Raw genomic sequence first — 14,459 nt, forward strand, 5'->3', positions numbered from 1 at the left:
TCGATGAGTTGACATTTATTACACGCTTACTAGAGGGCCTGTGCAGAACCAGCTCCCTATAACATGTCACAGCCTCCATAAATTTACAACAATGAGTTTTAATATGGAAAAGAGCACCTTTAACATCTAACACTTTTTATTTTCGCATCCCCACTGTAACACCTAACATACCGTTTCAAACACAGTAGACATTTAGAAAGTATTTGCTGATTCAGAAGGAAAAAATATCTTAACATTGCTCCACTTTCAATCATGTATTTAAACTGCTCTTGAATTTTTGGAAGTCTCCCATCATTTCATGGTGCTCACAAATTTCCACACATATTTTTATGACTCATTACATATTAGTAGTATAACTTCAACCTTAAATCCTCATATAATAATATACATATAATATGTAATCATGGTATTACCTTCTGCTTTTTTCCTTATAATTATATGCTTTTTACTAATCATTCATGCAAATCTCTACTTTTATTATCAGAATATTTTTCCTGCTTTTTACAGATAGCCAAGCTTATCTATTCTTCTGGCTGTGTGTGTTTTTTTTCTAAGTGCCAGAGAAGCGTATATGCAAATGAAGGTAGAATATTTTAATGTCGTTCATTGATATGTTATTACCAATCCTTGAGATGAAGTATCTTTTTTGCATATTGTAAAAGAAGAATAGAAAAAAATCAGTCTCTCTCTATGAGTGTTACCAAAACCATCAATTAAAATGTTCCAGTTAATTCTTATGTGCATTTTGCCTTATCTGAAAATGCCAATTGCTCAGTACCATTTGATCTTCACTGAGCGTTCTTTCTTTTGGCTTTTTAAAAATCATTTCTGCTAAGACGTGTTTAGATATGTTAGAAAACTGGAAATTCTTACTTTTATAGTTTTTGTTTAATTTTTTCTTAATAAAATTAAGACAATGATCAGGTTGTTTGATTCTGTTTATATTGTCACGAGATTAATTTTTTTACTATATTTTAATATCTCATTAATTGAAGGAGAAATCTAAGTGATACATTCAAATATCTGTACTGTTTGTTATGCCATAAAATCTTTAGTTATGATTAAATCTTTGAATGTCTATATCCTAGATCAACAGAGAGAAATTTTAAAGCTTATTTTAATAAATCATAAATCAATTTGGTTACTAGTTTGGCTATTTTTATAAAACATTTAAAATGTATGTTATTATTCTTTTATAAATTATTTTCATAAGATCATAAGTAAGATGTAGTCTTTGAAGTAAAGAAAAAATTTTCAGATTAAAGTTTAATAGTAAATAGATCAGTACTTCTCAAACTTTATTGTACATGCTAGTCACTGTATGTACTACAGTGCATAGGGTGTCTTGTGAAAATGCAGTTTGATTCATTAGGTCTGGGATAAGACCACATTTTGAGGAGTAAACACATGGAGTATCTTTAGGGCATCTAGTGATGACTCTGCTGAAACTTCTTGGACCATATAATTAACATGCAGAATTATTTTACTAAACGTAAGGCAAAGTAATGGTTCTGGAAAAAGCATGAGTACTAGGATAATTAGATATAACTTCATTCTCTCCTACTTAGCTAGTTAGTCTAGGGCAGATTTTAACTTTTCTTAGTTTGCTCTCTCAGTACCTTAAACAGTAGTAAGCACTTAAGAAATATTGATGTGTTGATTAGGATTTCATAGAAATAATCAGCCTCAATGATGGCAATTTCAACTCAGTTTAGCAAACATTGAAGACCTACTGAGCCTGAAAGGGGTAGTATACTCAGGGTACCACTGCACACAGGAATTATTCCTTTCTGGAAGTTATGTGAAAAATTATATGAAATATAGACATTGGCATTGACTTAGTGGCTGGAAAACTTTCTTGGTGGCCTTTAGATATCAGCAGACCTATCATTTCTGTCATGTGTTTTTTATTGGCCAATAGTTCAGGTTTCTGTGTTGCTCAATATTCCTAGTTATTCCTAAATGTTAGGGGTAGATGCACCCAAAAGCTTCTCACATTTACCTCTTCTAATTGAAATCAGATAAAGAATTATATTTGGCCTGAGTTTGGTGCATAATAGAATAGTTTTGTTACTCTGTCAATAATGGCATAATTCAATTGTTAATGTAAATTGGGATCTAGTACACTAGACATCTCAGAAATTACATAAGACATTAAATGTCTGCCATGGGAGAATACTCTAAGATAATGACTTTAAAAAATCTGATTACATGCCATGGAACATTCTAAATTCAGATGTGGCTCCTTCCACTCACTGATAACAGAATTTGGAATCTGTTATTAATAATAAATCCAACGTCAGAAGCTGGCTTCCTGCAAATTGTCGTTGGCTGGTATTCTCTGTGTTTCAAATTGAGTAATTAATTATATTAGCTACATTTTGTGTTATACATATATTAGAAACAACGATATGTTTGCAATGCAGCAAATACTATTTTGTTATTGTTAATGGATATGGCATGCATGCAAATTGTCTAGCGTTTCTTGCCTTTAAAACTGTTGTTAAAAATTAGTATGTTGTCACACATTTTGATACAATCTTGACTACCTACTAATGTTTTTAAAAGGTTGATAACTACATTTGTAAGATATAAAATATGGTAGCCTAAAATTGGACGAATGTTTTTGTTTTTACATTTTTTCAGTCTCCTCTTATTACATTTGATGGTGAATTTTTCAGGGAACAAATCTCAGGGGTTTTTCTTCTGATTTCAGTGGCATTGTGCTTTAGACTATGCTAGAGTTTCAGAGAAAATTTAATATGGATTATTTTATGAAAGATGGGAACTTCTTTGGCAGATGAACCTCCTTTTTGTGCTCTCTCTTTTAGGAATATTAATATTAATTCATAATTAACCCATGAAGCCTTATTCTTTCTATTGCTTCCTTCCTCTTTTTGATGGGATAGCCACATAATAAGCATGGCCCTCTGGCCATGGAACCATATAGATAGTTTCTTCAACTCATCAGCACTTGCACATACTGTCGTGGTTCAACACCCTGTTCTGTGGCCACAGAAAATGCTAAGACAGACCAGTTTAAAAAGACACAGACTAATTGTGAAAATTAGCTTGCATTTCTCCTAAGCCAAGTTCAATTTTCTCCAGTGAGTTGACTTTGGAAAAATACACAGTAAATAGTTGCATTTCTTATTCATCAAGCAACTTGACATTATACTACCAAGCACTGATTTTATTTTTAATATGCTTTGAAATCGACAATGATAATTCAAGTTATAAAATGATAATTATCAATATCGTGTCAGAATAAAAGCAAATGCCATTTACTCTAATATGTAGACTCAGAGATAGCTCACAATGAAGAACGGAATAATAGGAAAGGAATAAATTCATATTATCACATACACCCATGATTTTAGTAAAATTTTAAAATAAAAATAAGAACTTATGATTTACCAATGTTGAAGAGCCTTACTTCTATTAATGATGTATTTTCTTTTTAGAATATTTCTCTTGGAGGATGGCAGCCTCAAGATATATAATATTACCAGGTCAGATGCTGGATCATATACATGCATAGCCACAAATCAGTTTGGCACTGCAAAGAACACTGGCAGCCTCATTGTAAAAGGTATCATATTATCTTCATTTGTGCTTGATGAACATTGTAAATATGCAGGCATATTATGACTTGTGTTATGGTGTCAAACCTGTACCATATTGTGTATGTAAAATTGTTGATTTCACAATTTAAGAGATCCATTCCCGTACTCATTAATAACATGCACACTTTGCCAGTGGGATACCATGGTAGATGTGAATTCTTTGGCAATTGAAAATGCTGTCAGAGTGTAATTAGAGTTAAAACCTACACCTAAATTATTTGGCTTTTTACATAAGCCTTAATGTTAGGGGCCATGGACGTTTTGATAAAGTCACTGGATAACATTTTTTTGGTCAAATATCTTTCAGAATCTTTATTTTTATGTGAAATATTTACATGTATATAAGGCTACCAAGTACATAACTGGCTAATTTGTTTATATAACTCCAGATACAAAACTAATGAAATGCAGGGTCACAACTTTTAGTAAGCAGTTCTTTTCAAAGAGAAAAAATTAAAATCTATGTGAATCATTATTATATTTTCATCACAGTAACAGATAAACTCATACAATTTATAGAGATAAATTCTATACTTTTAAGATTTCTAAATCAGTATCAATCCAAATGTTCCTACATTTATCACCAAGGACATAATTAATATTAGAAGTATCTATTCCCTTTCTTTGCTGCTTTATTTTGTTGAATCTCAGCCCATAAAACTAGTGTGTTTACTGGAAGCTGTATCACTTCTATCATTTCATTGCCTCCTGGATGATAAAAATGGCTCTCTTGATAAAGCAGTTTAAGCGGCTAATTAAGCCCAAATGATTAAAATCAGCATTTGGTGCTTTCTCATCTTTTCCATTAAAATAAATATATTCAATAAAAAGTAGTTAGCTGCTACACTTCAACCATCATTTAAAATATCTCAAGGAAAATAAATACCCACCTTTGAGCCTGCTAGATATTTCTGCCAACTTGTCTCAAGCGTATTACATTATGACGACAATTGTCTGAAGTATTCTGGGGAAATGTGACTGATAAAACTTGGTGTGTCAAAATCCAACCAGTGTGGCATATTTTGAAAAACTTCTCTTCCTTAAGATTGTATTGTCATCATTTTTTAAGACAGAGATGGACTTAAGTGTTTCAAGATAGATGTTATGGCTATATTTAAGAACAGACTATTTCTCCAGCAAATTTTTGGCAATACTCAGACCCTGAAAAATGTGAATGCTTTATATTTGAAAAAGTAACAAGTTCATTAAGGGGAAAAAAAAGATATTTATTATATCATTTCAAATTAAGAAGGTGTAGGTAGTATGCAAATTTTATTACAGCAGAAGATTAAAATGTGGTGAAGGATAAAAAGACATTTTGCAGTTAAATCTTCTAGGTATGGAAAAATCCAGAGGGCATTAAAACGTGAAATAGAAGGGATAGAAAACATCAGCAGTAGCAATGTAGTTTTTAAAAGAAAGTTTCTTTAGAATACTGGTGATCTGGGAGGAGGGCCAATGGTTTTGCTGTTAAAATACAATGATGGGGATTCCTTCACTCTGGAGGATAAGAAAAACACAAGCTAATGGTAGATTGAACTGAATGAATAGGCACTCTTCTTCCAGTGTTTCTTAAACCTTTGACATCATAATACTCACAGTCCACTAATAATTGATGAAAGAAAAATAAAAGGTGACGGCTAACAAAAATATTAACTGAGAAACTCGGAAGCCACTGGACTGCATTCTGGATGTAACATTTGCATATTTCAGATGTGTAATATAGCCATGTTTTCTGCAAGTTAGGTTCCTAGTACTTATGACGGAAATAAGTTTATCTACGCTTTCAAGTATTCCATAAATCTAACCATAATCCCCAGCTACTCTGCTCTTTCCATACGTAAAACAATAATTAATCAAGATAGCTCAGTTAAAAAAAAAAAAAGCCTGACTTACATTTTTGTTTGTTCATTTCTAGTGCTCTTTGCTGAGGTTGTTGAAACAAAATTATCCCACTAGGCATTCCTTGTTACCTTAATCAGTTCCACTCTTTCTTCTTCTGTATCACTTTTTATCTTCTTACAAACTGTATAACTGACTTACTTATTATGTTTTTTTTTTTGTCTTTTCTTCCCTTCTAGAACAGAAGCATAAAGAGGGCAGGGATTTTTGTTTTAATCAATGATGAATCATAAGTCCTAGAACATTGCTGGGAACTGTATTGCCCAGTAAATATTTATTGATTTAATAAAATGTTATTATCTTATGCAGCTTAGTTCATAGGGATACTTTTCATACTGGCTTCCTTGCTCTAAAATCTGACAGTTTTCAATTTTTCAGGGTCTGAGCTTCTTAGGACACTTTGCAAAAAAAGAACATCAAAGAAAAAAACCAAACTTTTTACATGCATTCACTTTCTAATTGTAGGGTTTGTAATCTTTTATTTCTGACAGACATCGATCACCTCACTCTCCTAAGGGGGTACAAGCCTGAACCTACATCGAAATCCAAAAATTCGTGAAGAGAATTCATTGTTTTGGTATTTCTAGCACAGTACAGGAGAATAACTCACATATACAAAAAGGGTACATGCTAACATAACTGATGTCACTATGCATGATTATCAAGTGACTTTCATGCATTTATAGCTAATAATGGGAAGGAAATTTTGCTATATTTTAACCTTCATGACATATCCACATCCCATTTTAAGTGGATTTTGGGGTCTTTTGCTTCTTTGTCATTAACAAGAACTATCCTATGCAATATAAACATGTACATACTTAACCACACAAATACATATAAATAAAATAAACACAAAATGTGTGTACAGTATGAAGAAAAACAGCCTTAGAAACGTTGCTTTATTATTTATCTGTAATGTTTAATCTTTATGAAATTGTGTGACTGTCATACAAGCACAGTTCTAAGTCTATTATTACCATGTCCTCTTAACTAGACTGTTATCTCTAATTCCCTTTCATGAAAAATGTTGAAGACATCACTGCCAAGGAATTATTATTTTACAACCTACAAATTTGAAGCCTAGCATAGGAAAAAATTATAATAGTGTACATCAATTCAACCATTTTCTTGACTATTGGGTGTATAGTCATCTGGTTGTTTCTTAAGATGGCTTAATAGTTGTGTATATATGTATGCGTATTTTCTCATCAGTGATATTCATATGATTGCTGTTACAGAATCAAATATAATTTTGTTTCTCAAGCCAAAATCAGTGTATAGTGACCTTAAGAGTAATAGAGTGTTAAGGAGCAAATGAGAAATTTCAGTAAAGCTGATAAAACAATCATCTCCCTTTGAATTTACTTATCAGCCTCTGTCATGCAAGAAATGTTGTTGTTAGATAACATGGAAAAGATAATAGTTACAAGAGTGAGATATTTTCCAGCTTAGTTTTTAGCTGATATGGCTTATCTGTGTTAAGAGGATTCTGAAGTTATCTGCACTGTATGTTGGAAATTTCTATTTCACTAATACAGCAGGATAAGGCGATTTTCCATTCAAACATTGTGAGTGCAATTAGCAGCAGCCTTTCCAGCGCCTCAGAAGATGCCCAGTATAATTTAAGGACATGTTTCAGAGGCACAAACAAGGAATCAAGAGGAAAGAGAGTTTAAGTGTTTTCATTTTGGAGGACTGAGACTAAAATTACAATGTGGACATACACTAAGAGGTATATGAAAATCACATAAAAGGAGGAATTATTTGATCTGGCATTTGGAAAATTATTAAAAAGCAGAGTAACAGCAGGCCATAAAAATGATCTTGTTTGCAGGCAACATTTGTTTTTGTTTCCCCACTGGAGAAGTTTTGGATGTTCAATTATAGGCCTCATTGCTTCAGTGTTATTTTCAACCGAAATGTCGGAACTTGGAAAAGCATATCTAATGTGCAAATTAAGTTTATTGCTGCTCATTTCGTTGTTTATTCTTTGTGATAGAAGTCTTTATTATACCAGCATTACAGAGTGGCCTATCCATTTTCTCCAGCAGAATGATACGGGTCTAAGTTTACTAAGAGAAATGCCCAAGATATGTAGATAATTGGAGGCTTCGTGGCTCTAGAAGGCAGTTTGAAGGATTTGAGGTATCAAGCTCAGCTTTATCGACAAGCCCAGTTTGATTGAGCAGACCAAAAGTACACTTTCAGAGAAATGACAAGATGTATTGGAATACATTTGTCATATCGTAGTACTTGAAAACACCAGAGAAGTCTCCAGTAGCACTAAAATCTCCCCAAAAATGTTCAGTTCCACATGCCACTTTCCTACACAGAATGACTGAAAGCATTTCAACAGAATGAACATTTGATTTAAAAATTAGTGATGGTAAAAATTACTTTCAAGGTGAGAAAATATATAATGAGTTATTATACTGGTCAGATGAAAAAATTTCCTGTTCCAATATTGAAAGTGATGCTGCGTGAATTATTGAAACGTGAATACTACAATCTCTTCAAGTAAAAACGTAAAAACAAGCAAAAACACGCATCAATTTAAGCAAGCCCACTAAGATCAATGTTATCTTGGTCTTCATGACAATTTAGTTCACAATCTTTTTTAAAATGCAGCATATGTCTCTCAGATTAAATTACCACATATGACATACAGCTGTGTTTTTTCTTAACGTATATTTTACAAAATATAATGTAAAGGATAGATGTTAATACAGTATAGGTTTTACCACTTTTTTCAAGATATTTTTACTGCATAGTTTAAACCTATTATTGGTCAAAGTTTTGTTTTGTTTAATTTTGATAAAAATAGGGGGTGTATAGCTAGTGGTTTATGCCAGTTGAAGGAGACCAGACACAGAAGAGTATAGAATGCTTACTAAAGCGGTTAATGCACAGCCTCTGGAATTATATTAACCTGCCATTACTAACGTGGAACTTGACGACTTAGTTTTTATGGTTATTCATCTTGTTTTCTTTATTATTGTTATTCATTACTATTTGTTAAATACATTCTCTGTCCTAGGCACCATGATAGGTTCTTTGTGTATATCATCTCATTTTAACTTTCAGAGTAATGCTTTGAAGCAGATATTATTATCTCAATTTTATACAAGGGAGATTGAGGAATAGGTTGCTAAATCCACTTGCCCAAGGTCCCTGCATTAGCAAGTGGCAGAACTTTGGCTTTCCTTCTTTTCCATCTTCCAACAAATGTACGTATTAAAAAATGCATGAGACAATTTTATATCACATTGTTCAAAGTCTAGCAGGAATAAAAGTATAGTATCATGCAGATATTAGTACTTCCTCCTAAATACCGCAGCCTTCATTCATTAGAGTGCAATTTTATATGTACATTTTTATATGTAAAAATTCATTTGAGTGCAATATTTATGTGCATTTACATTTTATTATATGTAAATTTTACATAAATGCACATTTACATAAATTTTAATGTATATTCACTAAATTTTGAAAATGGCATTTGTAACCCAAAACACACAAGATATAGAACATTATTATCATCCAACATCTAGAACTTTTTTTTATGTCACTTAATCCTTGTTCCTACTACACTCCTAGAAGCAGCTACTGCAATAATTTTCTCACCATAGATTTCATTCAAATGCTACCTTATATTGTGTATTCTTTTGTGTTTGGTCTCATTCATACAGTATAAACCACTAGCTATCCATCTCCTATTTTTATTAAAATAAAAAAATAACACTTCAACCAATACGTTTATTCTGCAGGTAACTAAATGCATATATACATGTATGTATATATAAATCTCAAACTATTAAGTATTTTTGATCTTTAGTTTCCTGCCCAAACCTGCAAACACTTGTGCTCACTTGTTTCTTGAGTTTTTAGTTAAGAATTGGAAATTTAGTAAATTTACCTTGACTCTATTCTGACCATAAAAGAAGCAATTAGGCTACTCTTCTTCTTAGGCATTCTGTCTCTAAATTAGCTCAGTGGTCACTTAGGCTCTAGGGCCATTTTTTTTTTTTAGGAATAAAGTGTGTCATTAAGATGGAAAAGACTTCCCCAGAAGCAAGCTATGTTTTCGGTCTCTGGATCCGGAATACTCCAGCAAGTAGTTACCAAATGCTTTCAAGTCCAAAAGAGGGATGGGGTTGAAGGGCGTGGAAGGGGAAAAAATAATCACATGAATCAAACTTAGCCTTATCCTCTTTTTTTGGGTTTTATTTTCTCATTTTGACTCCCTCATCCCAACATGAAACATTCAGAAGAAAATATCATTTGTATTAGGACCGATTGACAGGCACAATAAAAATTTCTACTTTCATCTTCTACAAAACTACAGGCTGGGTGTGGTGGCTCATGACTGTAATCCCAGCACTTTGAAAGGCTGAGGTGGGAGGATTGCTTGAGACCAGGAGTTCAAGACCATAGCAAGACCTTATCTCTACTAAAAATCAGAAAAATTAGTAAGGCATGGTGGCATATGCCTGTTGTCCCAGCTACTCGGGAAGCTGAGATGGAAGGATCACTTGAGCTCAGAAATTCAAGATTGCAGTGAGCTATGATCATGCCACTGCACTCCAGCCTAGGCAATACAGCAAGATCCTGTCTCAAAAAAAGTCCCCCAAAACAAAAAAGGTACAGAAGTCTTCTGTTGTATAATTCGCTACAGCCAGCATGAAGTTACTATTGGAGAACAGTCTGAATGAACACTATCTATTTATAAGAAATATAAATATGATGCCAGAAATATGTAGTCACTGCCTATTATGTACTAATAGCTTTGAAACAGAGTAGTTGTCATATCTAATTTATTACACAGAATCTACAGAGCATGTTCTGTTTAAATAGATGTCAGGCCCTGCTTTGACTATTTGTTAATATAAAAGATCTGTGTTTACATTTTACATTATTATTTGCTAGGGAAATAGGGTAACATTGCATGTTTTCTCATTTAGACATCTCAACTTTTAGACAATGCTTTCTCTAGACTGCTTCTTCATTTGTTTCTTTTAATCTGGGGTTCTCAGTAGTCTTTTAATATTTATTCCAAACCATTTAAATGTTGAAGTAGTAAATAAATGAGTAATGGTACCTGAAGGTAAATTGGAATATATTGACCATGATTACTTTATGCATTGAAATTACATTTTACTCTGTGGTGAAATATGATAAATGCTGCATGTAGATTTTCATCTGTAGATACACACATGAGCAGATAATCATGCACTTGTCTAAGAGGATATAAAATATTTTAGACTTATGGATTGTATTTGCAAAAAGGAAAAGCTTATTAACTAAAGACTAAAAACTCCTTTATTTCTGGCTTGCTAGACCTGGAGAAATAAAGACCCCATCACACTGATTTCCTTGTTTGTTTGCCTGCTTTTCTCTGTCCAAGGTTTATTTCAGAGTATTAGCTTTGATTTTCCTGTGTTTGCTTTCCCTTATTTTGTTCGTTTGCTTAGTTTTCTACGGACTTGCCAATAATTCATTTCCCAAATTTATCTTAATAGTCTCCCTTCAATATCAGCCTGCCCTGTGTGTTGACGCTCCATTGCCTAACTCCATGCCTTTCTGTTTCTTAACATACTCCCTCATTTTGGCTGATTAAACCTTCCAGTGGATTTTTGAGAAATAATCCAAGAGATATACAATTTTTTTAATCTTTCATGTTTGAAAATGCCTTTATTCTTACATTTTATTAGTGGTTTAGTTTGAAGTAGAATTCTAGATGGGAAGCCATTATTTCTCAGAAATTTTGAGCTGTTACTCTGCTCTGAAAGCCTAAACTTTTTTGATTTCTAATCTGTTGTTTGTGACATCTCTTCCCTCTTGTTCTCCAGAATTCTGTTTTCTCCAATGTTTGAAAATTTCAAGATAATGTGTCATGTTTTAAATCTGTTATCAACTATTACACTGGGCATTTGGCAGGCTTTGTCGCTGTAGAAACTCATACTTCTTGGTCCTAAAATATCTTTCTGAATAATTTAATATTTTATTCCATTCCTTTTCCTAAAAGCCCTGTTATTTAAATGTTATATTTTCTAAACTGGTAGTCTAGTTTATAGTTATATTCATCTATATGTATGTATATAAACATACATGTATATTCTATACACATTCTATATATTCTATATACATGTATGTATACACGTATTTTTTTCTTTTTTTCTTAGTCTTCATTTTATAGCTGTACCTACCCTTTGTATCTCATCCAGTTTTATGTTTTTAAATATTATCTATAAGTTAATTCCCAAACTCAAATCAAGCTAATTCCAGCTCAGATATTTCTCTTTAATCCCCAAATTCAACAGCCTATTTTATCATCTTCACTTACAAATTTACTGTATCCTAACCTTGAACTCCTGATTCTTACTCCCCAAACTTGTTTCTACTGTCTTCTTTCTCCACTATATTAATGACAGTCTGCACTGACAGTTGTTTAGACCAAATCCTTGAGATTATTTTTAATTTTTTTCTTTCATTCAAACCCCATATTCAGTTGCCCCAAAATGGTTTCAGCTTCAAGGTACATACAGAATCTAACCACTTCTCTCCACTTCAATGACCAAACTTTAAGCCATGCCATCTCTTTCCCAGAGTATTGCTATAGCACAGAATGGCTCAACCAGGATGATTTTGTCTCCCAGGGGACATTGGCAAAGTATGCAAATATTTTTGGTTTTCACAACTGAAGGGTCTCACCCGACCCCACCCGCTGCCTTGCACCACACACACGCTAAACCCACACCTTGACACACACAAGAAAAAATTATTTGGATCAACTGTTCATAAATGTTAAGCTTGGAAACCCAGTAATAGCTTCAAAAGCATGTGTCCTAATTCTTTGTTTCCCTTCTAGAAGCTACAATGTTCCTATTAAAATATAGGCAAGATTTTGTCACTCTTAGGACTGAAATCTTCTAATGGTTCTTCAGTTCAGTTTTGTTCCTTTTGTTCAGCATTCGTACTGATGTATAATTTGGAATAAGGTAAGGGTGCAATACTAATTAAATGGTTTTCAATAGATGATTGAATAAACAATTAGTATATTTCTATGTTAGGAAACTCTGCTTCTGTCCAAAATTATACTTATTTCTTTCTCTAACTGACAGCAATTATCATACTCTTCAAGCTATTATCTAAAAACCTACTGATAAATGGCCTAAATATTTTTACCAACACACTTAATCTATTATGAAATATTAATAATAATGGAGAATAATCTGTCTTAACTAGTTGAAGTAAGCTTATCACACCAACCTCCCACTGATGTTCACCACAAATATTGTTAAAATATTTTAAAATGAACAAAAACAGTTATTTCAAGGAATTGTGACAACAGCCAAGGTGTTTGCAACATGAGGTGCAGAAGCCTGGAGAAAACAAAAGCACAGAGAGGTGAGCCCCACATTCCCTGCTGTTTTTCTTCTCAGAAATTTGTCAATTCCTAAGCAGTATAAATCAGGAATGAAGAAACCAAACAGAAAGTAGAAAACATCTCAGCAGAAATTTTGGTAGACTTACAGTGAAAGGGAGACACAAACAGAGGTTCAGAATAAACCAAATAGAATGAAGTCTGCTAAGCAGCTCAACCTTGAGTCAGGACATCTGAAGGGCTATGTCCTAGTAAGAAACAAAACAAAATAAAATAAAATTGACCAGGACTTAAAATGACTAAGATCCAGACTCAATTCATATCAGTTTCGGACCAGCTTCTGGCTCTTTTTATAATCGCATGCTTGAAAAAGTAAATCTTCCCGGTACAAATATAACACTATAAAATCACTTAGATTTTTGATCCACAACGTCTAGCATTCAATAAAACGTTACTAGGAATAACTGGAGCTATGACCAAATGACCAAAACTCAGAGAAAAAAACAGATAATAGTAACAGGTCACAGCGATAGAAATATTGAAGTTCTCAGACAAGGGCTTTAAAATAATTTTGATTAATATATTAAAAGATAGATGACAAGATGGAGAATTTCAGAAAGGAAATGGCATCTGTTAAAACTCCAATGGAAGGTCTAGAACTGACAATTGCAAGTGCTAACATTAAGAACAGAATACACTGATTTAACACAAGGATAGCTATAACAGAAAGAGGATTAGTAAAGGGGAGGATGCGTGAATAGAAAATGTCTAAACTGCAACATGGAGAGAGAATAAAATGGGAAAGACAGAAAGTATCATAAGGAAAATATGGAATATAGTGAATAACTTTTAACATATATAAAATCGTTGTTCCAAAAGGAGCAGAGAGGAGAGAAAGAAAATTAGGCATGAGCAATATTTGAAGAAATATTTGCCAGATATTTTTTAAAAACTGAAAATGATAATAAGTATCCAATTCAAGAAATTATGTGAGTCCCAATTCAGACAAATGCAAAGGAAAGCCTAGCTGAGCACACAGTAGCAAAACTAAAGGGAAAAAAATCAGATAAAAAAGATACATTAAGTCAAAAAAACAAGACTAGCAGTTGATATAACAAAGAAAAAAGGAACCCGGAAGAAAATGAAATGACATTTTTAATGCGCTAAAGACAATACCAATAAGAATTCTATCCCTATTTAAAAATCCCCCCAAATAAAGACAAAATAAAGATGTTTTCAAACAAACAAAACCTGAGAGAATCCCCATCACTTAAAAAATAAAAATTTCATATATTTAAGGGGTACAACACCTTAAATGTTTGACCTACTTATGTGCAATAAAGTGGTTACTATACTAAGCAACTTAACTTATGCATTTCCTCACATAGCTGCCTCTTTTGTGTGTGTCTCTGCGATGAGAGCAACTGAAATCTAAACTCTTGGAAAGTTCTCAGCATACAATACAGTATTTATGATACAGTATACAGATATATATATACACAGATAACTGTATCATTGTGCTGTGCATTCTATCTCTAGACTTA

The 14,459-nt window shown here is 32.8% G+C and overlaps 1 protein-coding gene across 2 annotated transcripts in view; it reads left to right on the plus strand.

Annotated features, from left to right (window-relative positions):
• The window catches only part of CNTN6 (contactin 6), a 322,134-nt gene that overhangs the window by 262,933 nt on the left and 44,742 nt on the right, over positions 1-14,459 (plus strand). For both annotated transcript variants that reach the window (XM_055381222.2, XM_055381221.2), the window contains exon 12: positions 3,465-3,592. In XM_055381222.2, the coding sequence (XP_055237197.1) occupies positions 3,465-3,592 (128 nt within the window). The remainder of the gene's footprint in view (positions 1-3,464; positions 3,593-14,459) is intronic.

Source organism: Gorilla gorilla, chromosome 2, assembly GCF_029281585.2.
Source record: "Gorilla gorilla gorilla isolate KB3781 chromosome 2, NHGRI_mGorGor1-v2.1_pri, whole genome shotgun sequence".
In the NCBI taxonomy this organism is placed as follows: Eukaryota; Metazoa; Chordata; class Mammalia; order Primates; family Hominidae; genus Gorilla; species Gorilla gorilla.